The 24565-nt window shown below is 42.3% G+C and overlaps 1 protein-coding gene across 1 annotated transcript in view; it reads left to right on the forward strand.

Annotated features, from left to right (window-relative positions):
• EML6 (EMAP like 6) overlaps positions 1-24565 on the forward strand; it is a 273438-nt gene that overhangs the window by 214365 nt on the left and 34508 nt on the right. Inside the window, exons 24-27 of the mRNA XM_077772351.1 lie at positions 2365-2453; positions 6658-6834; positions 14801-15002; positions 15118-15244. Coding sequence (XP_077628477.1) covers positions 2365-2453; positions 6658-6834; positions 14801-15002; positions 15118-15244 — 595 coding nt within the window. The remainder of the gene's footprint in view (positions 1-2364; positions 2454-6657; positions 6835-14800; positions 15003-15117; positions 15245-24565) is intronic.

Consider the following 24565-nt stretch of genomic DNA (forward strand, 5'->3'; position numbering starts at 1 on the left):
TTGAAGAAAAAAAAAAAAACTGCAGTAAAGAATATGGTAGGGGGTTGGGGGGTGGGGGGCAGGGAATCATACCCATAATTCCACTTTCCTAACAAGACTAGCTGTGATTTTAAAAAATTTCTTTGCATCCTTTGTTGCAAGGAACTCATACCCACTCAGCTTAAATATTCTAAATAATAGTGAAGAATGACGTTATTTGGGAAGATACAAGGATAGCTCATAGAATCTAAGAGCAAGAAGCAACATCTCCTAAGGAACTGGCTTTAGGAATGAACCAGAAAAGCAAGCAGGCACTTCTCCCCTCCTCTCTCCTCTCCTGCTGCGAAGCAGCTCATTTCAGAGTCCACTGCTCTCCTGGGTCTGGTGTCTGCTTTCGGCCCCTGTCTCTGCTCAGGCAACTTTCCTTAACTCATTTGCACGTGGCCCATTCCATTGCTCCCACAAGCCACCCTCAGTTCCAAAGTCCACATCCTATCCCAGCCAGGCACCCACTGATTGAGTCTCCCAGATGCTAAGTTACCAGGAAAGAGAATTTGAGTGCCCACTCCCATCTGCAGCCTGGACCCTCCCGGGTCAGCGTCCTCCTCCAGAGGACAAACACGACCACAGGGGTCCAGCCTGAGGTGGGGGTAAGTTGTGGCATGAGCCAGGTTGGCACCCCACGGGCATCTCTGGTGCTGCACAGCATTTCTGGTGCTCGCCTCTTGTGTTCGGATCTTCTAATAATCTTGCAGTCAGAAAGTACTTCACTTAACTATTATGATTTTGGAGTTTTCTTTAAAATACTATCTTTGAAGCTGGTGTAAAGTGAATTGTTGGGATTATCTGGAAATTACAGTTCTTTGAGTTCTCTTAGTATCTCATGGCCAGAAGTCACCTAAAATTAGCCACTGAATCATTTTCATGGTCTTCACTGAATCCTTAAATCCTTTTTCCAGATGATTTGTTATTTGCATTTACTCTTGAGAATCCTAAAAGATACTTGGTAGGTCTATTGAGTTGACTGGAGAAATATTGATTATTCATTTTCTTGTAATACTAAATAGCCAAAGCTAATTTAACTACCTCATTTGTTTGTTTGTTTGTATATGTTCAGCCATAAATTCAGGGAAATGTGTGCATTTCAAAGGAAACTTTTCAAATTCGCTTGCTCCTCACAGCCGAGGCCTCTCATCACCATACTATAACCCAGCAAATTAGAAACAATTAAGGTTTTCAGTTACAAAATTAGCCTCGTTTTTAATTATTCACCGAGAAATAGACCTGTAACTTCTGAAAGTTTGCCAAACTAGATTTCAGAGCCAGGTAGCACCCACTTAAATATTAAAGACCATGATATAAGCCACAAAGTTCTTACTTTGATAGTATTTTTGCAAGAAAGACATTTCAAGACTACTACATATATGGAAAAAAGAGAGTGGGGCGGGGGGGGAAGAAATGATGTAAATATATACTGAATTATTTACCAGTGAAGTATTGGGACATCTGAGCTTTGCTTCGGAATCATCTGGGGTGAGGGCCTGAGTGGAAGCTCATGAAACAGGATTGCCATGTGCTAATAACTGTTGAAACTGAGCATTTACTGGAGAGTAGGGTTTTTTAATACTCTTCTTCTATATGGGTTTGAAATGTCCCATGATTTAAAAATGCTAGAGGGTGTATCTTTTGAGTCATTTAAATTTCAAGTCATAAACGATCAGTGAGATGTAAGGAGGAGAATCAAGGTATCTATTCTTCAACATTAATCAGAGTGAATCCTAGATTTTAATTTAAATCAGACCAAAAGGCTGTTTTTGCTCAACATGTTGGTTCGGGAAAATCTTGGATTTCTTTGCAATTTTTCAAGTACGATAGGGGAAGAGGGTAAGCATTTATAAGTTGTTTTATGTGTCCCTATCTTTCCATTTCTAAACTTTAAAGTACAAATTTAGAATTTAGAACTGGATAAATGTGAATGCCTGCCACAAGGTCCTCACTGTTAATGCCATAATTCTTGCCAAAGCAGTTTCCTTTTACTACACATTTGTGCAACCAGAAAAACGAGCAAAAAGCCTAGATTTTGTCAAGCTTTTGAAAAACAGGTACTTCCTTTTACAACAGAATAAAACTTAGAAAGCTTGATTCTATGAGGGGTGCGCAAGGTCAGATTTTATGAGACCCGCATTAAAAAATTCATAGTTTTGGGATTTTTACACTGCCATGCAATTGCCTTTTACGCGTACTTGTGGATAAACCAGCATTCATTTGCTTAATTTATGAGCCTGATAACAATGAGTCAAAATAGTTGCAACCATGCTTGTCTCTTTACAATAGAAAGATAAATGCAGATGTTAATTGTCTTTTTGCTTCGTTCTATCATACCAGGAAAATTATTGCAAGTTAATTCGGGTGCCAAAGAACAACTCTTTTTTGAAGCTCCAAGAGGCAAACGGCATATCATAAGACCTTCAGAGGTAACAGTCAGGCACAGAGCTTTTTAAAAAGTGTTTCGTGAAGATTTAATATGTGCATTTTTTAATAAAACCTGTCCATTATTATCCATTAGTATGGGTTATATTTAGTGTGCCTTTAAGCTTGATTGTTTCTTAAATCTGAGTGCTGAACCTGGTTCCCTACATTCTGAGAACCTGTGAGTTCACTAGTCTGCTGATGGAGCATCGGACAGTCAGCCTTGTGCTTAATTTCTCTCTGCTGGAAGACAGTGACTAAGCTTATAATTTGAAGGTTATGTATTACTTCTTCCATTGGACATGCCCTGTCCTTTCGTGCAAAGCTTTCTGGGAACTTAAACTTTTGAAACCTACTTTCTCAGTCTTTACTACTTATAATAACACTGTCTTCTGTGGTAAGAGAAATTACTTTTCAGAACAAAAACTATGTACAACCTGACGATCCATTTGTATCAAACTGTTTCCTTTTCCCGGTTTTCCTCATGTCCTTCACCACATACATAATTTTCTTAGTTGTTGAAACCAAAGCCTCTGTACAATTTATGAATCCACGAACTAATGCCTTCCTAAAAGCAAAGCTGTTTTTGCAGGCAAGTGCCTCCTCCAGGGTCTGCCCAGAGCTTCCACAGAGTGAACATGGATGGGGGCGCCTGGGTGGCTCAGTCCATTAAGCATCCGACTACCGCTCAGGTCATGATTTCCCGGTTAGTGGGCTCCAGCCCTGTGCCAGGCTCTGAGCCTGGAGCCTGAGCTGTCTCTCTCTGTCCCTCCCCTGCTCACACACTGTCTCTCTCTCTCCCTCTCAAAAATAAAGACTAAATTTTTTTTAATTTAAGAAAGAAAAGGAGTGAACATGGATGGCTGAAGGTTGTTGCCTGATTGAGCACTAAGGACCTCTTCTTAGTCCCAGGAGACAATCTGACTCGTTTATTTGCTACATGACCTTTGATGAAAGAAAAGGAAATAATTGCTTCCTTATAGGGAAAGGGTCAGAGAGTATACCTCTGAGGGATAGGCATCTGTCTCTGATTTCAGTTTGCCAGTAATAGAAACCATCCCATCGTTGCAAAGTACTCTCAGAGACATTGGGACATGTGCCCATTGATAATGTTTTCGTGGTTTCTGAAAGAAGTATATGTGTGGTACTTAAGAAACATAAGTTGTTAGAGATGATGGCATTATATTAATGAAAATTATTTACTGATCAATTGATCTCACTCCCAGATTCCAATGTGTTTATCTCTGATCAGTTGCCCTTCTAACTTTTTCAAAGAAACTTCTGTATCCTTGAGTAAGAGATATTTAAAATTATGCCATTTATTCACTGGATACTTGATATGCCTGTATTATTGTCTTGGGAACATTCTTGTGTGACAGCTGTCAGTCTCATTTTAGAGGGGGAGATTAAGGCTCCGGGAGAGTAAGAGGACCATGGAGCTGTGATCTCAGTCTCGAGGGGTCCGTGCCTGACTACCTGGCAGCCTAGACCGTGGGGCCTTTTGGGTTTCTCCTGTGTACTTAAGCATCATGTTACGTCACTTCATCTGTGTTTCCCCTTCATGTTCTGGTGCCCCCAAATAAGTGCACTAAAGTAAAACTCAGTTGAACCAAATGGTAGAGGGGGAAGGATACCAACTTGGGACCGATAAGCAATTACTCTAAGAATCTGCACAAGAGGAAAATTCATGTTATAGGAAGGCTTCTCCACCTGCCACACTGTGGCTCTGAAGCCACTCTGAGGTACAGAGTTGATATCCCAGAGACTGATCTCTTGTGCTGCTATTTGGGGAGGCCATCCAGCTAATGCTTTCACGGCTGGGATTCCCTGGTATTGCCACCTAAGGGCACAGAGGGGCAGCTCAGCGTTTCCTCCACCAGTATGTCAGGCCCTTCCACTGCATATGAAGGGTTTGGGAAATCCTCTTTTTTAAAAAAAGTTTATTTACCTTGGGAGGAGGAGAGAGAGTCCCAAGCAAACTCTGCATTGTCAAAGAACAGAAATGTTCTTGCTATAATAAAGCCAGTGAGGCAGAATTGAGTATTGTTTTCTTTTTCTTTAAGTTTATTTATTTTGAGAGAGAGACAGAGAGAGAGAGAGAGAGAATCCAAAGCAGGCTCCATACTGCCGTGCAGAGCCCGACATGGGGCTCCAACTCAGGAACCATGAGATCATGACCTGAGCCAAAATCAAGGGTCAGATGTTTAAAGAACTGAGCCATGCAGGCACTCCAGAAACCCTCTTTTCAAAAAAGATGTTTTTTTCCTTTGTTTTTAAACAGCCATGGTGAAACTAATAGAGCTTACCTGGCAAATTGTTAAGTATGACAAATACTAAAATGTCCACTTAAATCCATGGGGTGCAGCCCAGTGCAGTCAAAGCAGTGCTAAATTAGGAGGCCAGCACTCTTGAGCTCACTTCCCTTCTGCCGCCTAACCCAGCTGTGCTTTAAATGGCTCACCTCTCTGGTTCTTCCTTCCCCTGGAAAATGACGATGGTAATGACACATCTACCACAGGCGAGGTGCTATGGAAGAGACCCTTTAAGGACCCTTCTTCCGTCAGTTCAGGGGTTTTCACAAGTGTACCCCTTTCGGGTTTTGTGGGTTAGAGGGATCTTTTTTTTTTTATTATTTGTAGGAGAGAGAGAGAGAGAGACAGCGTGAGCCGGGGAGGGTCAGAGAGCAAGGGAGTCACGGACTCTGAAACAGGCTCCAGGCTCTGAGCTGGCAGTCAGCACAGAGCCCGACGCGGGGCTCGAACCCACGAACCGTGAGATCATGACCTAAGCGAAAGTCGGACGCTCAACCGACTAAGCCACCCAGGCGCCCCTAGAGGTATCATTTTTAATGCTCCCTTTTAAATGCAATTTCTGTAGCTTCCAACAAATTAGGTATTTGCTTGGGGACCTCAGTGTGCAGATCTGGCCAAGGATGATCTGATGGGGTGACCTCAAGGTGAGCAGTAACAGCTCACTCCCCCTCCCCCCACCACCCACTTTTGTGCCTAGATAATGAGGTCAGGGAAACTGCCACCTAGGGCGCTGGCACTGGAGAGGGGCAGGAAGGTCTCAGAAACGGACTGGAACCTGGAAGAGAGTCAGCGGCCAGAAAGCCTGCTTGTGGAACCAGAAGGGCCTCAGAAGGTTTGGTGAAGATTCTGCTAGCTGCACAATCTTACTACTCATTCCTTCTAGAAGGCAGTCCTTCACAAAATGTTGTATCTGTGACTTTTAAAAATAATTGGCTAAATGATCATCCCCTTTGATCTGTGTAGCTCAGTGATTCTCATTTGGGAGCAACTTTGCCCTCTCCCCCGGGGACAGTTGCCAATGTCTGGCAACAACTTGAGAAGGAGGGCTGCTGGCCTCCAGTGGGGAAAGGGCAGGAATGCTGCTAAAATACTACCATGACCAGGACAGCCCTTGACAACAAAGAATCAGCTGTCCTAAAACATTAATAGTGCTGACACTGAGAAACCCTGATCTAGCTTATGGCCTAAATGATGCTAAAATCTAGCTAAAAAACCTTTTTTTTTTTTCAATTTTAGTTTATCTTTTTTTTTAATGATGCTAAAATCTAACTAAAAAACCATTTTTTTCAATTTTAGTTTATCTTTTTTTTTTTTTTGAGAGAGAGAATGAGAGAATCTTAAACAGGCTCCACATTCAGCTCAGAGCCTGATGATAAGGAGTTCAGTCTCACAACCATGTGATCATGACCTGAGATGAAATCAAGAGGCAGACACTTAACCAACTGAGCCACCCAGGTGTCCCCTAAAACATTTTATTATTGCCAGATTTCCACAATTCCAATATGTTGATTTTATCTATAGAAAAGTAAACTGTTATCTGACTGTAGTGTTTACTAAGATAATGCGTATGCCACTTAAAAACTGCATATTAGAACTTGGACACCTCAGATCTCAACACAAATCCATAATGTTGGCAAAGTCTTCAGTTAGAACTAGTCAGCTTCATAGTGTTTATTTTTTCAAAAAACAGTATGGGATAAGGAATATAGCCAGTAATAGAGTCATGTGGTGACAGATGGTAACTACACTTTTGCTGAGCATATGGTAATGAATGCATAGAGCTGTCGAATCACCGTGCTGTACACCTGAAATTAATGTAACATTGCATGTCAACTACAAAAAGAAAAAGATCTCTAGCTTCTGCAAAAATATATCAATTTCTTTCCTTCTTTTTAAGATTGAGAAAATCGAGTGGGACACATGGACCTGCGTGCTGGGGCCCACCTGTGAGGGAATCTGGCCTGCACATAGCGATGTGACTGATGTAAATGCTGCCAGTCTTACCAAAGACTGCTCCCTCTTAGCCACTGGAGATGATTTTGGTTTTGTTAAGCTTTTTTCATATCCTGTCAAGGTAATATTGCATGTTTATTATATATATAGTTGCTCAGTCTCATTAATAAAATCTGTGCATTGTATCTAAACAGATATTTTTTAAAGACTTTAAGTTTATTTTGAGAGAGGGTGCATGAGTGGGGGAGGGCAGACAGAGAGAGAGAGAAAGAGAGAGAGAGAGAGAGAGAGAGAATCCCAGGCAGGCTCTGCGCTGTCAGCGTGAAGCCCAACACAGGGCTCAAATTCATGAGCCATGAGATCATGACCTAAGTTGAAACCAAGAGTCGGAAGCTTAACCGACTGAGGTGGTTAAGGTGTCCCTCTAAGTAGATTTTTGAATATTGAAGACATAAGCAATCAATAAGGTTATCGATGGCACCATTGTTATTTATACTATCTAAAAACCTTTATGACACTGTTTACTAATAGCGTCAGATTCTCATGGTCTAGAATTCCTCCTTGAAAAGCCTTCACTGGTCATCAAATCCAGCATCTCACAAACTGCAAAGGAGGAATTTCTTTACAACACCTTGGACCAGTGCCTTTCCAACAGGTACTAGCATACTTGCAGAGAGGAAGGGCTTACTACCTCACAAAGCAGCCCCATTCATTTTTAAATAGTTCAGTTGTTAAAATGTTTAGCTCAATGTAGAGCTGAACAACCTTCATACGGAGCAAGATAGTACTTGACTTCCTGAAATCTCCGTTTCTCCAGCCTAAACATGTCCAGTTCTTCAGCCATTTCCCACAGGACATGGTTTCCTGCTCCCCCCACCCGCACCAGGCACACTCCATGTTATCAATTCCGTTCTAAACCGTCTCCTCTGAGATGGAATTCACCACTTCAGATGTATTCCTACGAGCTCAGGGTCAGTGGGACTCTTATCTTCTTGTTTTGATTTTGTATTTGTATTAAATCAAACTAAAATGGCACCAACTCTTTGGGCTGCCACACTATGCTATTGAGTCATAGATTTCAGTCCAAAGAAATGTTCAGCTTATCCCTCATCTTGTCCTTACACATTGATGTTCTGAAATTTGAGTACAGAACTTTATATTTGTGCCAAATAAGACCTATATCTCACCTCTTTGTTCTAACCTGTCAACACATTTTAAGTACCTTTTCAAAACATGTACTTGCCCTTCCAGCATCACGTCATCTTCTCATTTCACAAGTGTAAGTTTTAAATCATGGGAAGAAAAAAAAAGACAGACAAGGACAACCACATACCACCATCAGGAGCTCCATTCAGTTTGTTATTCTGTTTATTAACGTACACACTGAGTTCTAGGTTTTCAGTCCGGAACAGACATTTACATTTACCCAACTGTGCTACCACGGAGCTCACATTTCTATCCTAGTCCAACAACACATCATGAATGATTTGGCAGCTATCTTGCTAAAAGCCAGATCGACTATGTCTCTGGTATCCTTCGTCTCCCCTTTTAATAAACCAATCAGTAAAAGATACATAGTTCACAGTGAACTCTTGTTGCTGCCTAGTGATCATTACTTCCTTTTCCAAGTGCTTATTGACTTTTTGTGTAATAATTCACCCTAGAATTTTCCAGGGATTGCATCAACTCATGAATCAATATTTGCCAGAGTCTGCTTGTTTTCCCTTTTGGATACAGGAACATTTTTGTGTCTGAGGCTGCCTCTGCTGGCTTCTAAACTCCTCAGCTGTGCCTGACCTTACTGTGTGGTCACGTTGGAACACACTTTACTCAAGGACATAGCTCTTTTTTGCCCTTTCTGGTTTGAAGAGTGTTCTCTTTACAGAGGAGAAAATCTACTTTCTGTTCATATTAAATCATCTGATCTAACAAGTGTTCTAACTTTTGTCTGTTTTTTTCTGGCCCTCCCTGTATCTTTGAATTCCCTTATGGTTGTCTTAGTTTTTGACTTTAGCATTCCTGAAGTTTCTGTGCAAGACTTCTGTATTCATCCTCGGTTATCTGCTCCTCCATCATTTGTGCACTTAATACCTTGAACACACCAGTTCCCTCAGCAGCAACTTCGTTTCCTTAGATGCCTTCCTCTTTAATTCTCCATTTGTTAATACCCTGTCAGATTATGATTTTGGTAGTTTTTCTAAGATATGCATCTGATTCTATCTAGTGTTCCCTTCACTGTCCATCCCAAATTCCAAAGGTACGTGGTAGCCTTCCCCCAGTGGTCCATCAATTCACCATCACTTCCTATGCACCCCCTTCCTATGCGGTCAGAGTTCAGTTCTCTGTAGCACTTTTCCTTCCTACTTTTACAGTCTTTGGAAAGCAATTGCCCACAGGACAAGTCAAAAAGTTAGTGATGCCCTGGCTTTCATAGCTGAGTTGTGGCAGATCTTTAGCTAGCTGACATCCCCATGGCACCACTGCATCGTGCTCCTGAGCTACATTCGTTGTTGGTCCCGGGAATTCATCACCCACAGTCCCCAGCCTGCCCAGGTAGGCTGTCTATAGCAGAAATTTCAAGCTTTGTTCCTCCAACACCCAGAGTTCCAAGGAGGTTCCTCAAGGACAACCCCAAGAAACAAGGTAGGGGCAACTGAAGGGGCTCTGGGACCCCACCCCTACTACCCCAGAGCCTCTCCGCATTTTGTATTTTATGCATTGAGTTTCTGTATAAGATTTTTTTCTAACGTTCTGTTACAAAAATTTTCAAGCATACAGATAAGCAAAGAATGATACAGTGAACTCCTGGAGTTCCGTATATAATTCATAGATTCTATATATAATTCAAACTTAAAAAATTTTTTAATGTTTATTTTTGAGAGAGAGAGAGAGAGAGCGAGAGCAAGTGAGCACGGGCGGGGCAGGGGCCGAGGGAGAGGGAGACAGAATCTGAAACAGGCTCCAGGCTCTGAGCTGTCAGCACTGAGCCCAATGCACGAACCCATGAACCATGAGATCATGACCTGAGCCAAAGTCGGACATTTAACAGACTGAGCCACCCAGGTGCCCCTACAATTTTTTTTGAATTATATATAGAATCAGGGCACCTAGGTGGCTCAGTCAGTCAAGTGTCCAACTTTGGCTCAGGTCATGATCTCAAGTTCACCAGTTCAAGCCGTGCATCAGGCTCTGTGCTACTTTGGATTCAGTGTCTCCCTCTCTTTGGGGAGAGAGAAAGGCTCCCCACTGTCACTGCAATGTGCTTATGGTGGTTTTTAAGTAAAATTTATATATAGTTGAATTACACAGTTTTTTTAAGGTTCCTTTTGATAAACATTGACAAACACACCTACGTGATCCAAACACCTGTCAAGATATAGATCACTATCATCACTCTAGGAGGTTTCCTCATGCTAACTTCTGGGTCAGTCCCCCAGTCCCCTACCATTCTCACATGAAAAGACTCCATTGTTGTCCACAATAGATCAGTTTTACCTGTTCTAGAACTTCATATAAATGATCAAGTAGGTACTGTTTTGTGTCTGGTTTCTTTCACTCAGATAATGTTTCTGAGATTCCTCCTAATAATAGTCTGTTCCTTTTTATAGCTGAGTGGAATTCCATTGTATGGATAGAACAGAGTTTGTTTATCTACATGGCTATCAACAGGCGCATGCTTTTCCAGTGTTTGGTTGTAAGAAAGCTACTGTCAACATTTTTTGGACGAATTTTTGTGGACATGTTTCCTCTCTCTTATGTAAATACATGAGTGGAATTTCTGGGTCAAAGGGGAAAATGCATGTTTAACTTTTTAAGAAACCACCAGATCTTTTTCCAAAGTGGTTGTATCACTTTATAGTCTCATAAAGAATGTAAAAGAGTTCCAGGTGCCAACATTCAGTATTGTCAGAGTTGTAAAATTTAGCTGTCCCGGGGAGCAGATAATGGGAGCTCACTGGGTTTAAAATTTATGTTTCCCTGATGACTACTGATGCTAAGCACTTTTTGTTTCCTTATTGGGCATTTGTGATTTTTTTTACTCATCTTTTGTCCACTATATTAAGTTGGATTATTTCTTTTTATTCTTGAGTTCTATGTAAGATTTGATGGAAGAGTTTCATAATTTAAAAGCACGTGAAACCACTGGTCACTGTAAAGAACTTTGACTGTATCACTTCTCTTCTTTTTCTTTTTCTTAACCTGATTTTTCTGACACACTTTGACTCCCAGATATGTGGACCCAGGCTGATGAATAGTTCTAGCTGTATAGTCCTCCCTCTCCAATGCTCTGAATTTGTTGGACAAAATTCACTGTCTGTTATAGACTGAATGTTTCCCCACTAAAATTCATGTATCGAAGCCCTGCCATCCAATGTGACTGTATATGTAGAGAAGGCATTTACAGAAATAATTAAGGTTAACTGAGGTCATAGGGTGAGACTCTGATCTGATTGAATTTGTGTCCTTGTAAGAAGAGACACCAAAGGGGGTACCTGGATGGCTCAGTTGACTGAGCACCCGACTTCGACTCAGGTCATGACCTCACGGCACTTTCTACGTACTCATGTATGGTATGTCGAGGCCAGGAAGAAAGCTCTCACCAGGAACCAAATTGACTGACACCTTAGTCTTCTACTTTCCAGCCTCTTCCCAGAACTGTGGGAAATGAGCTTCTGTTGTGTAAGCCCCAGCATGTGGGATTTTGTTAGGACCGCCTTCAAGACACCATCCCACTGCAGTGTTCTAACATTGAGTTCTCTGTCATCAGGTCTTAATGATACTTATGAGATCTCATCACCACACAGCAATCTCTTTGCCCAGAATTCAGGTTCCATTTGTAAGACTCTAATGTAATATCGTCTTCTGGACCCTTTTCCCTGTTCTCCTTTCCTAGGAGTTGCTCCGCCTCTCTTCCATTCAGTATTCTCTCAGTGACAAAAAGGTGCTCTTATGTATTGTTTCTCAGTTTAAAAATCTTCTCATTGAGGTCACTAGTCCCCTGATAATCACATTGTTGCCAGCCTCCATGAAATAGACCCTCCTTTCCCAGAGCCTGCTCATTTTTCTAGTACCTTAAATCACGCATCAGAAGACCCAGTTCTGTCCTAAGTGTCTGTCTGGACACCTGGTCAATTGTTCCCACAGCCTCCCTTCCCTTGCAAAGCTGTGCCTCTCCGCTATACTAGAGAGGTTAAAATATCACCATGTCATGTACATTTCTAAAACTCAACCTTGGGTTCTCAGGTCTCCTCCCCAGAAAGTCAAAGACTCTGGAGAATTGTTCTTCAGAGAGGAACTTTGTCCATTAAATGTTACGCACAGAGAAACTATATGTGAAATGTTGTGAATGTGGGAGAGGATGCATAGGTTTCCACTGAACTCTCAGGAATTTCTCACCTAACAGCAGTTAACAGCCAGCCTTGTGGAGACATTCTCTGTGCTTTCATGACTCAGTGGAAGAGGAAAGTTGAGGTAGTGAATCCCTGTGAGTGTTACAAAACTGTGTGGTTTGACATGATAACCCCGAAGAACAGCTCATCTGACCCTCTGTTTCAGGTCTGAGGCTCCTTCCACAGGCCCTAAGGGAGCCACCTGACATCCCTGCTGGCCTTTTCCTCGTAGGGGAGCAGCTAGTTTCCTGGAAAGGTCTAGTAACTGCAAATTCCCTTTTTTGTTCCACAGAGCAGTGCTCTTGTTGCTATTCTGAGAATCTTGAATCCCCCTCTGCTGCAAGAACCTCAGCTTTGTTAAGTAGCTTTAGTGACTCAGAATTGTTTCCTCTTTCTCCTCTGTCACTTTCTTTCCCTCCGCAACCTGATTATGATCAACTTAGAATAATTTTTCTCTGAACCTGTGTTTTTGGATTTCTTCTTCCATTCTGTCTCGAAACCCTATATCGCTTTAAATAAGTAGGGGCGGGGCGACTGGGTGGCTTAGTTGGTTAAGTGTCCGAGACTTTTGCTTAGGCCATGATCTCGCAGTTCATGGGTTCAAGCCCCACGTCGGGCTCTGTGCTGACTGCCAGCTCAGAGCCTGGAGCCTATTTCAGTCTGTGACTCCCTCTCTCTCTGATCCTCCCCTGCTCACGCTGTCTCTCTCTCTCTCTCTCCTAGAAATAAATAAAAACATTTAAAAAATTTTTTTATAAATAAATAAGTAGGGGCATGAAGAGGCATTCTTCAGGCTCTTGTACTTTCTCCTCCTCAAGAAGCCAGCTTGTGTTTTTAGTAGATATAATGGGTAGGATCCTGCTTCCAGCTGGAAGACGGGAAGGACACATGGCTGCAGCCACCGTGAGTGTCCTCTTTGTTTCCATACCTTCTGGACCTCACATAGTCACATAGTGGTTTCCCTTGAAAACCCTTATTTTGCTCCGCCTATTTTCTAGCAAACCAGTGGCTCTGGAGGTCTTCCTTTTTTTTTTTTTTTAATGTTTTTTATTTTATTTCTAGGAGAGAGAGAGAGACAGCGTGAGCAGGGGAGGGTCAGAGAGAGAGGGAGTCACAGACTGAAACAGGCTCCAGGCTCTGAGCTGGCAGTCAGCACAGAGCCCGACGCGGGGCTGGAACCTACGAACTGCGAGATCATGACCTAAGTGAAAGTCGGACGCTTAACCGACTAAGCCACCCAGGCGCCCCCTCTGGAGGGCTTCCTGAAAATATGGCTGACTGTTTGCTTCCCTAACCTTTCTACACTCACTACTTCACCGAGGAGTGGGCATTTCCACTTTGCTGTCAGGCAGATGTCCGCTCTATACAGGGAGATCTTGACTAAGAGAGTTTCAAAGTCACACACCCTGCTGCACCTGTCTCCTGCCCTGTGTCTGTGCTGGTTTCAGGTTCCCTAGCATGCCAGTCCAAAACCTTCTGTAAGCCTCTTTCGTTATTGAGTCAGGTTTGCGGCGGGGACACTCATGGGCCTCTCACAACCTCAGAAAGAGCATTCGGCTACCCACATTGCTTAAGGTATTCTCTGGGAGTCGCTGAGAGGATGGAAAAACTCTCCCTCTATAAATGGCTCTCACTGGAGCTGTTTTTGCCAGGCTGTGGCTCATGAGCCAGAAATGGAAGCTGGTTTCTGGTGGCAGCTTCGGCTTCCCACCACTTGTCAGGATTGCCCAGTGTGAGCAGCCGACTCCTATGTCACCGCATCCTTCCCCACTTGGAATGAACATTATATGGCCTGGTGTGCAGTTGTGAAGAGCTTTCCGTTATTACTACTAAATTGGGCTTTCTGTTTGGTTTTGTTTGTTGAAAAGAAGCTTACTGGGACATCTGGGTGGCTCGGTCAGTTAAGCATCCAACTTCAGCTCAAGTCATAATCTCTCGGTGTGTGAGCTCAAGCCCATGTCAGGCTCTGTGCTGACAGCTCAGAGCCTGGAGCCTGCTTCAGATTCTGTGTCTCCCTCCTTCTCCTTCTGCCCCTCCCCTGCTTGTATGTGCATGCTCTCTCTTGTTTGCTGAAAAATAAACATTAAAAAAACATTTTCAAAAGAAAAGCTCACTTTGTTTTAAAACCAATTATTTGAGTGTGTCCAGTGTCCAAAATTATTTCCAACATCTGTGTCAGCAACTGTTGTGTTTGTTTTAAATCTTACTTGAGGCCCCAGGATTATAAGAAGTCCCTTGCTCTTTTTCTTAGCCTGGGCTGTGGTATAAAAGTCACTGTGAGGGATGACTGGGAAGACACTTCTGATCTCAAATGTCAGCCAGACTCACCCCCAGGAGTTTACACTGGAGACCTATGGAGAACATACATTTCATATTTGAGAGAAACAGAAACAAGCTGCTTCTGTTTCATTAGGCCCCCAGAAGTAGGTTCTATAGTCTAACATTTTATTCGCTTCCTCACAAACCACCTACTGAGGACCCTTGATGAGCCAGGTATTGTTTTAGAAGACAAGGAGACGTAGTTCCTGCCCTCATGGAGCTTCGACTCCAAAGAAAGGGAGGAAAATTGCTGCTTAGATGCTTTCCTTAATTGGTATCCACTAGAAGCCACTGTGGAAAATAATACGGATCAAATAGTCTGGAGACAGGAGTAATGAGACGCTGGCTGGGGTCATCACCAGTTCCTGGCCTTTACAGGGCCAGCATGCAAGATTCAAGAAGTACGTGGGGCACAGTGCACACGTTACCAACGTGAGGTGGCTACACAACGACTCTGTGCTGCTCACGGTCGGTGGCGCCGACACCGCCTTGATGATCTGGACGAGGGAGTTTGTGGGGACCCAGGAGAGCAAGCTGGTGGACAGCGAGGAGTCGGACACTGATGCAGAAGAGGACGGAGGTGAGTGAACCCCACCTGTCGCATGCCGGCTACCTGTTCCAGCACATCCCACCCCACTCCCCAACCCCATGCCACTGCCAGCCAACTCCACGCCTGTCTCTTTCCGTTGTTTGAGGCTATGACAGTGACGTTGCCAGAGAGAAAGCCATTGATTACACCACCAAGATCTACGCTGTGAGCATCAGGGAGATGGAAGGCACAAAACCACACCAGCAGCTGAAAGAAGTTTCAATGGAAGAAAGGTATGGTGTCTCCGGGTTTGCATGTATTATACCTGATTTCAACAAGACTTCATTTTCTTTGCTCTCAGCATTGTTACTTAAGCTAGTCTTTTGTGTATATGCACAGTGTCTCAACCTACATACCAACTATAGCTGGTGAAAATCATCCATGGCCTTCAATTTTGTGACAAAGAGTGGGTTACACTTTGCAGAAGTTGCTTGTGGAATATGACTTGAATACACATAAGATTTGGTCGGACCAGGCTTCCTCTTGCCCAGAGAGGATGTCAGCATAGCCTATACACTCTCTGACATGTTATGGCTAACAGGAGGGAGGGGGAGGTAGGCTTCTAAGGTCCGGAAGGAATGTCTGTGGGTCATGAGAAGTAATCCTCTGTTCTAACCAGAGTCTGTGCATTACACTGGGTCACTTGGTGCAGTATCTCTCTGTGTTTTCACCTGCCCCAATTCGTTCAGGTGGGTTTGGCGACTCTAGACCTAACCAATTTGATTTTGCTGTCTTGGGATTCTTATATAGAAAGGGGATTTCAGAGGTCATTTTAGGCCTTTTTGATGTGCTGTTTTAAGTATTGGCAAGAGAAATCACTGAGTACTTAGGCATTTTTTAGAAAAAAGCTCATAGTTACTACAGTTATTTAACTTACCATATTCACAGTAGGAAGGATAAATACTCACTAAAAACTCTCACATCTGAAGAGAATTTCATGGATCCCAAAGATGTTTTAAGAATTCTCTGTGGGTTCGTTGTTCACAGTTACCCTGGATCCACTATAAGGAATGAGATTCAGGTTGTTTTTTTACATTCAGCACGGCTTTCTTCCTAATAGTAATTATTTCAAAAATTTGATCTATCACTTTTTACTATTATCTAGGAACATAAATATAAAGAAATAAAATATTTCTTCCTCCTGCTTCAGTTTAGTGCCAGATGTTAAAATAAGCTTGATAGGGGCACCTGTCAAATATGTTGAAATTTTTCTGCTGTGGTCTATGCAGTCTGTACTGCTGTAGTCTGCAGTTTTTCTTGCTTGCAACATAGTTTTTTAGAGGTCACAAAGATAAAATAATTTTAATTTTAAAATTATTTAAAATAATTCCTAATTTTAAGAATAAAGGAAAAGAAAGAACCACATGCATGTTAGTGCCTAAATAAGCCTCCCTCTTAAATAATGCACTCTTAAAAACATTTGCCCTAAATTAAACATTCTTTTGAAAAAAAAAATTACCCAACCTCTCCAATGTCACATAACATTATGAAATGAGTTGGCTTGGCTATTATTCCAAGGTTGTTTCTGGCTGATTTCTACAAGCCAGTGCTTGGTCATGCTGAGACTTAGGCCAGCCACTAAGATTTAGAAATCCCTGCCAGAGGGCAGTGAGGGGGAGTGACAGCTAATGGGTACCAAGTTTCCTTTTGGGGTGATGGAAATATTCTAAAATTATATTATAGTCACAGTTGTACAATCTTTAATATACTAAAACAAATCTAAGCTGAATTGTGGGTGATTTTTATGGCATGTAAATTATATCTCAATAAAAATTTTTCAAAATGTAAATAAATAAACAAATCAGTCTATATATCTATCTGAATATCTAAGCAAATACCCAATTACAAGCACTGCTGCTGGTTTCTGACCTAAACTGAGGCTAATCTGAACTTCTCTTTGTTGTGATATCTCTTTGGGTAGGTCTGTAACTATCTCATGCCTGTTCAGTTTAGGAAAAGATGTGAGACGTGAAAGTACAGAGGACCCTAAGAATTTTCAGTCTTTGTCTTTTAATGTTTTATTTACTTCTGAGAGAGAGAGAGAGAAAGAGAGAGAGAGAAAGCGGCAGCATGAAGAGGGGAGGGTCAGAGAGGGAGGGAGACACACAGAATCTGAAACAGGCTCCAGGCTCTGAGCTAGCTGTCAGCACAGAGCCCAATGCGGGGCTCGAACCCACGAACCGTGAGATCATGACTTGAGCCCAAGTCGGACGCTTAACCGACTGAGCCACCCAGGCACCCCAAGAATTTTCAGTCTTAAACTCCAGAATTCTGAAGCTACCTCATCCCATCATTTGGAGAACTCATCGTACGTACATTAGCATCCACAGGATTGACTTTCTTATACATACAAAAGAAAACTAAATACTGCATGGTATTAAGAGATACAGGGTAGGCATTTCAGTACTCTGTTGGCATTTTAAAAAATAAATCACACCAGGGTGTAGTGAAGAAAACATGTAGCAAACAAAACATTTTTTGAGATAAATATAGGGTCTGGAGGAAAAATCAAGCCTTTTTTTTACAGAGAGCAACATCCTTGGTAACTTAAAAGCCTTGACAGCTTCAGTTCCCAGAGTGGGCTGTAACCAGAGAGCAGGATGCCAGCTGCACAGCATGCTGGGAGCAGAGCTCAACCACAGCAGGGAGGGGTGAGCGGGAAGGAGCAGCAAATGGTGTCTGAAACCACAGCCTCCATGGGAGCAAATCCTAATCAGAACCAAGAACAGTCAGTCTCCACCAATCCTCCTCAGTCATTTCAGGGGAACTTCAACCTCAGAGATAGGACGGTAGACAGTGTCCAAACTGCAGAAGAGAGAAAGGGGTGCAGAAAAGGTGATTATTCAGAGCCTATGTGAAAAAGCAGGATGAGACAAGGAAGGTGAGGTGGGGAGGACTCTTGGCAATAAGCTGGGCAGACACCTCACCTGAGATTAAGCAGTGGGCTCTGTGGAATCCAGCATCCCAGGCAGAAGAGAGAGGCAGGGATGGAAACGCTGGGGTCCTCAGACCACTGGAGTATGGAGTCAGGCAGCACCTGGCTTCTCTCTGCCAGTATTCAGGACTGTCAACCTTGACACTCTTCCCCTCCTTGACGCCCTCCTGAGTGGAGAGACAGAGGTTTTGTTGACCTGCCCTTCATTGTTCCCTTCTGTGTGTACCTGAAGATACCTGCATATACCCGCGTGCCTTTTCTAAACCCCTGGGCCAGGACTTGCCCCAGTAAGACTAACAGGAGACAGACACTTGAAGATTGCAAGAGAAGTGAGCTTGGAACAACCACTCAATGCCGGGACTTACTTTGCCTCATACCAGTGTTTCAGGAAGTTCTTCTGGTTTAAATCCTTTTCCTCTTTAGAACCATGTGATGAGCCCAAGAGACATCATATTGAAAACAGTGCCTTGCAGACAGCTGTACATTATGCATCGGTTATTTTTTAAGTAACTGCATTTCTGATTCCTAACATTTCGGATAGTCCTAAATTGTTTCTAATTAGCCTCAGTTATCTGATCTTAAAGTAGGTGTGATTGTGCTTCTTTATACAATTTCTGACACACGTGAGTTGTTATTTTTCACAACAGATCACAAGATCTTTAGTTCCATTCTTCTGAGAAGTGGGAAAGTGGAGAGGAGTGTGTAATTGCTCTCAAAAGAATAGTGAGTTAGACCTACCAAATATGTAATCCCCTGCAGGTGTGTATCGAGTACCTTGCTCACCCACTTCAACTCTGCTCTAGCACCCTTGCCTCTCCCACCTAGCCACACTTGCCTAGCCGGTGCCCAGCCTTGGCTGAACCCTTGGGTAATCCTGCTGGTCAGCTGCCATGTGTGGCATGTGGCTGAGGGAAGTCATGAAATCTTTTCCAGTGTGGGGAGCCAGTGCTTTAGACCTTATCTGGACACTCGGGCCTGCCCCATAGTGCTCTCCTCCTTCCCCTGCTGATTCCAATCCTGGTCTAGAGCAACCTTTCCAAACCTCTCGTGCCTCTCAAGTTCCCACCCCTGCCCTGACACAGCCCCTTGCTTTCGACTTTTGACCTCATTCCTACTTGGCCACATTTTCTCAACATTATGGCAGTTTCGTCCAGCTGTACACTTTAAATGATTACTTAATAAATACTTGAAATGTCCGTTCTTTTTTCAGGAAAGAAAAAACAGGAGAAGGAAGCATAGCTTTACAGAGCAATTTAAGATACAAAACACCTACCAGCATCACAGCAGAAGGGATAGTACCAAAACACTGGGTTCTTACTTCAATAAAAAACAGTTCTCCTGAATTCATCAGGTGACACGTCCCTGAAAATTGCTCAGCATCTGGTTATTAGAATTGCCTGTAAAATTAAGAAATTTCTTTCACCACTTTATTACCAAGGTCACACCAAGTTTATATGTCATTTTTTAAATTTATGAGGTAGGACTTTTAGTTGCAGGGTGGTCCCAACCCAAACTGGCCTCGGCAAAAGGAACCTATTGGCCGAGACACCCGAAATTCATGGGTAGAATAACATTAGGTGCCACCTGATAGAGAAACTCATCCTGCTATTCTCTCTGTTCTCTCTCCATATTTCAGGCCTGCTTCCTCTAGGTTATTGCAAGTCAAGTAGCAAAATGAGTGCGGTGCCTGGACCTTACAGTCTCTGTGGCTCAAAAGAATGCCTCTGATTGATAAGTCCTCACAAATGTTTTATGATGTACTGTTGGCTCTGGTGGGTCACATGACCACCCTTGAAGCAATCACTGGTGATCTGTAAAATATGAGCTTTTTATTGACTGTTCGTAATTAGCCACATGCCAGCTATAGACTAGCGGTGTAATCACCTCCACCAGAAGTAAAAGTCCAAGGTAGTTAACAAAACTTGATTTCTGGGTAGACCCAAAACAGCACATGCCTACTGTGCTCCACCTTTTTCTTATCATATGCACACTCTTAAAATGCTCTAACTTAGGGCTGCCTAGGTGGCTCAGTCGGTTAAGAATTTGGATTCTTGATTTTGGCTTAGGTCATGACCTCATAGTTTGTGGGATCAAGCCCCTTGTAGGGCTCTGCGTTAATAACACAGAGCCCCCTTGGGATTCTCTCTCTCCCTCTTTCTCTGCCTGTCTCCCTGCCTTCATGCACTCTCTCTCTCAAAATAAATAAAAATAAACTTTAAAAAAAGTTCCTGTTTAAACTGTCTACATGAATGATTGAGAATGCAGTTAGCCCCTCCCCAGAGACTTTCAGTCAGTTACTGTATCCAGTATCCACAATCTCAGGGAGTTATGAAGTCTTCTCATCCACATTGGGATAGAGCTCATCATAGTCCTGCAACTAATGATGATGTTGACCACTGTAACAGACCTAATAGACAGTGGTGAAGAGTAGACAGAATGAGGATAGTTTTTTTCTTTTCTTTTCTTTTTTTAACTGCCACTTGGAAAGAGAGAGAGTGAGACACACAATATGTAGTGATCACTGGTCCATGTCCATATCATCTTTTGCTGGCTGAGACGGTCACAGACTCCTGCCCTTGCCATGTGCATGTTCTTGCATATCTCGACAGTAATGCAAATGCTGGAAGATGTCAACAATCAGAGGATGTAAAGCTTGTGTTTGCTATGACGAAAGATACCCCAAGTGAGAAGATAAAGTAGGAGGTGACATAATATCCTCTAAGAAGACCAGCTTCCCCAAGCCTCTCAAATGCCCCCTAGAATGGAAACGATGCCCCTGTGGAGTAAGAATTCTGCCAGGCACCAGAAACTCTTTCGTCATTCCCGTGAGAAAATTGAATCCTCCCACCATCCCCGGAATTCCCTCCTCACCTACCCCCTGACTCTTCCAGAAATTCTGGTTCTGTGCTTGGCCACTCCCCAGCTGACCATGACCACTGCGCGCAGTCAGGGAGGGGATGGTCAGGTTTTAGAGACATCTCCCAGGTGCCCCAAGCTGCAGGTCTATCTAATTCCGTTTTTATCATTTACCCTCTGGCCCAAGATTTGGCATTTTATAGCTCAACCTAACAGGAAAAATACTTTAGACATCTCAGACTGGTAACTACTTGAGTTCTCAAAGCCAGTCATATCAATTAAACAAAACAATTGTCTTCTTTTTAAAAATCAATTAAATGATTTTGCATTCTTTCCTCATTTTTTGATGATAAACTGAGCACCAGCTAATTGGTTACTGTTGGTATGTATTTCTTTTTAAAAGCATACTTACTCTTGGTCTCTTGAAGTAATAGTATAACCTTTTTAGGTTCAGCTGATTCTGATGGTCTGTTATTGTTGTCACTGTTTAATGTTTGAATTGTCACGGTGTGGTCTTAGCAGACCTTTCTTTGGGTTGGTGTATGTGGCCTTTTCACAACACTATCGTGTACTTCTGAAATTGTCCTTGATTTTTGACAAGAGGTCCCATGCTCATCGTTGGTTATCTTGTCCCATCAGGGAACCTTGTTTCTGTGAGGGCACGTTGGTTCCCTATAACTGCTGGAGGTTGCTTAAATTCTTGCAGACCTAAAATAGAAAAATAAAATGTTTTTCTAAAGGTCATGAGATATATTGATATTTTAAATTTAACTCTCATTTTGCCTCGTTTTAATAGGAGCTTTGTCATGCTAACTTTGCACCATGTTATATACTGTATTTCTAAAGATCACATTGGATAGTGTTGTCTAAAAGATGAGAAAGCTTCTTTGCCTTTTCTGGTTTTGATTCTTGGCTCTAGCTCTCTGGCTTCAAAGAATGTAAAAATGCAGCGTACCTAGTATCTTAGATAGGATTTCTTAGAATTGGTGGACAGTGAGAGGTCTGACCTAAGTCTTTCAGGTTTGACCTAAGCCCTCTGTTGGTTGTGGCCCCAGCAGGAAAGAAAGATCACTCTGAAAAGGAAGTGACGTGGGCCGAGTTTAATGACGGGACTAGCAACAAAGGTGTGGACAGGATTAAAAGACCACAAGGATGGGGTAGCACCTCACAGATAGCAATGGCTATAAGCCATCACCACCCTTGAGTCCGAAGGGGTAAGAAGGGAAAGCACTTGCCAGACGTGGGGAGCATTAGCTGTAGAAGCAGACTCCTTACTTGAGCCAAGACCTGAAGGGGAGGGTTGAAGGTAACCAATCTGAGTCCCAGCAAGGAGGTCTCAGGGGAATAAATTCCCCAGCTGCATTCTCCTCTGACCGTCTCCACTGATGCCTCTCTTAAGCTGAAGCTGGTCAGAGTTTGAAGGCCGAGAGAGCCTACTGATGTAGTGCTTGAAGGCCAGCTGTGGAGGCCACAGAGCAGGCGGAGGGAAGGGTGGAGAGTAGATATGGAGGGGTGCGTGGAAAATAACCAGCTCAAGCTCCTTACATTTTTTTTACAAGTTGAAACTGGTATTATCACAGAAAAGAACTTCTGGCCATTTTAATGTTGACCATTAATTCCTATCATTTATAAATGCCTTTGAATATATACTATCAACTAAAGATAGGACTAAATATACCCAAATCAATATCAAGAATCATTAGAGACATTTAAAACTCTACCCAGTTTAAATGGATCCGTTTTTGAGGAGCCATAGTTTTACACCACTGTCTGGGGGGCCAGAGGAGTTAAGAATGGTAACTTTTTTAAACTCACATTTTATACTCACATTACATTTTTGTATTCTCACGTATCTTTAAAAATAACATGTAAACGTCTTTGACCCATATCCAGAGGTTTTTATTTTCACATGAAGGGAAAAAGCGAATTAGAAACTTAAAACTGTGCACATGTCTAGCACCAATGCCCAATTTTTTTGTAAGGATCCAATGATCATACAGTCCTAATTTTGGATGATGAGGTAAACGTGTGATCATCACAGAGGTGGATCACGAAGGCATCTTTTGTGTGGCGTATAGATAGGATCTAATGAGATCTCCATGTGGCATGTGGACTCTTATTAAAATCCAGATGAGCTGACCAGCCATTGGTCTTCCAAGTTTCACCTGGTTCATAATTTATTTTTAAATATGTACTGTTTGACACACTTATCCCCATCTCCTCCTCCCCCAACTGCTTAGATTAACCATCTGCATAGGTAACAGGAATAATGGAGATTTTTATTTGATATATTTAGTTGGAACGTGCATTCAGACAGAAACCTAACTCTGTGATGAAAGAGACAAAATAAATCCCAACTGAACTATCTTTATGAAAATTGGCACATAAATATTCACCAACTTAGGTTTTCCTAAGTGGATATGATCATTAGCCCAGGGATTGCTTTCTCACGGCACCTCCATCAGCCGTCTGTTCATTTTCAAGGCCCTTTAGTAGCAAGTGCTGAGGCTTGCAGCTTTTGGCTGTTTGTCCAAGGGTGAAAAAAGAATGTGGGAATTAACCGTTTCAGGTTCTGTTTTTATAACATTATATTTTCTGCCTTTACCTTAAAGAAGGAGAGGTTCAAACCCTTCCCCATGACTTCTCAGAAGCTGCATAACTTATGGTCACAGATCAGAATCCCAAATCGACCTTAAGCGTTTTTTTCCCTTCCTCAGCAGGGCCCCGAGCTTGCTGTCCCCTCGCCTGCTTTGTTCAGACTTGGAAGGTCATCTCTCCCTTTAAAAAATGTCCAGGGGCACCTGGGTGGCCCAGTCAGTGATTACAGCTCAGATTTCACAGTTTGTGGGATTGAGCCCTGCATCAGGCTCTGCACTGACAAAGCAAAATAAATAAATAAACATTTAAATAAATAAATAGGTAGAATAGAATAGAATAATGTCTGAAGAAGAAAAGTTCATTTTTAATACGTAAATTGTATTGTCTCAGCACCAGTTTAATGTAGCTTGCTTATGAATTATGAATAACTGTAGAAATTATGACATTTATAGTTGTGGTCATCACTTTATTAGATGTAGTTAGTCTAGATGTTGAGCTATTTGACCTGTGGCTATGGAACGTGTATACAATCTTGTTCTGAAAAGAAGCTTCAAGAAACAGTGCTTGTATACACTTGTATCAAGCAAGCTTTGCGTCTCAATGAAATACTGTTTGTTTTCCAGAGAGGAGGTATGAAATATAATTAAATCACTTTAAAATTTGAATATCACCTTCAGTGGGTTTTTTTCTAAATGATAAAGAATTACAAGGCCCAGCTGCTGTCAAGAGAAATATTTAGTACATTAATATATATATTTGTTTTTTCATCTCCCTATCACCCAGTGTTTGGTGAATATCTACGTACCTCTTTTTTGTTTTGTTTTGTTTTTTTCCTCCAGTTTTATTGAGAAGTAATTGACATTACTGTATAAATTTAAGACCTGCAGCATGATGGTTGATTTACATATATTGTGAAATTATTACCCCTCCATCCTCTCACAGAAATCCAGCAAAAATGAAAGAAAGAAGAAAAGAGAGGAGAAAAAACTCCTCCTTGTGATGAGAACTCTTAGGATTTACTCTCTTTTCCATTTTTCACATGGCAGTGTTCACTGTAGTTGACATGATATCCCTAGGTCTTACTTAAAACTGCAAGTTTATTCCTTTGGTCACCCTCTTCCAAGTCCCCTCCCCTCCCCTTCCACCTTTGGTAATCGAAAGTGTG

This window comes from Crocuta crocuta, unplaced genomic scaffold (assembly GCF_008692635.1).
Source record: "Crocuta crocuta isolate KB4526 unplaced genomic scaffold, BGI_CrCroc_1.0 scaffold830, whole genome shotgun sequence".
NCBI classification, from domain to species: Eukaryota; Metazoa; Chordata; class Mammalia; order Carnivora; family Hyaenidae; genus Crocuta; species Crocuta crocuta.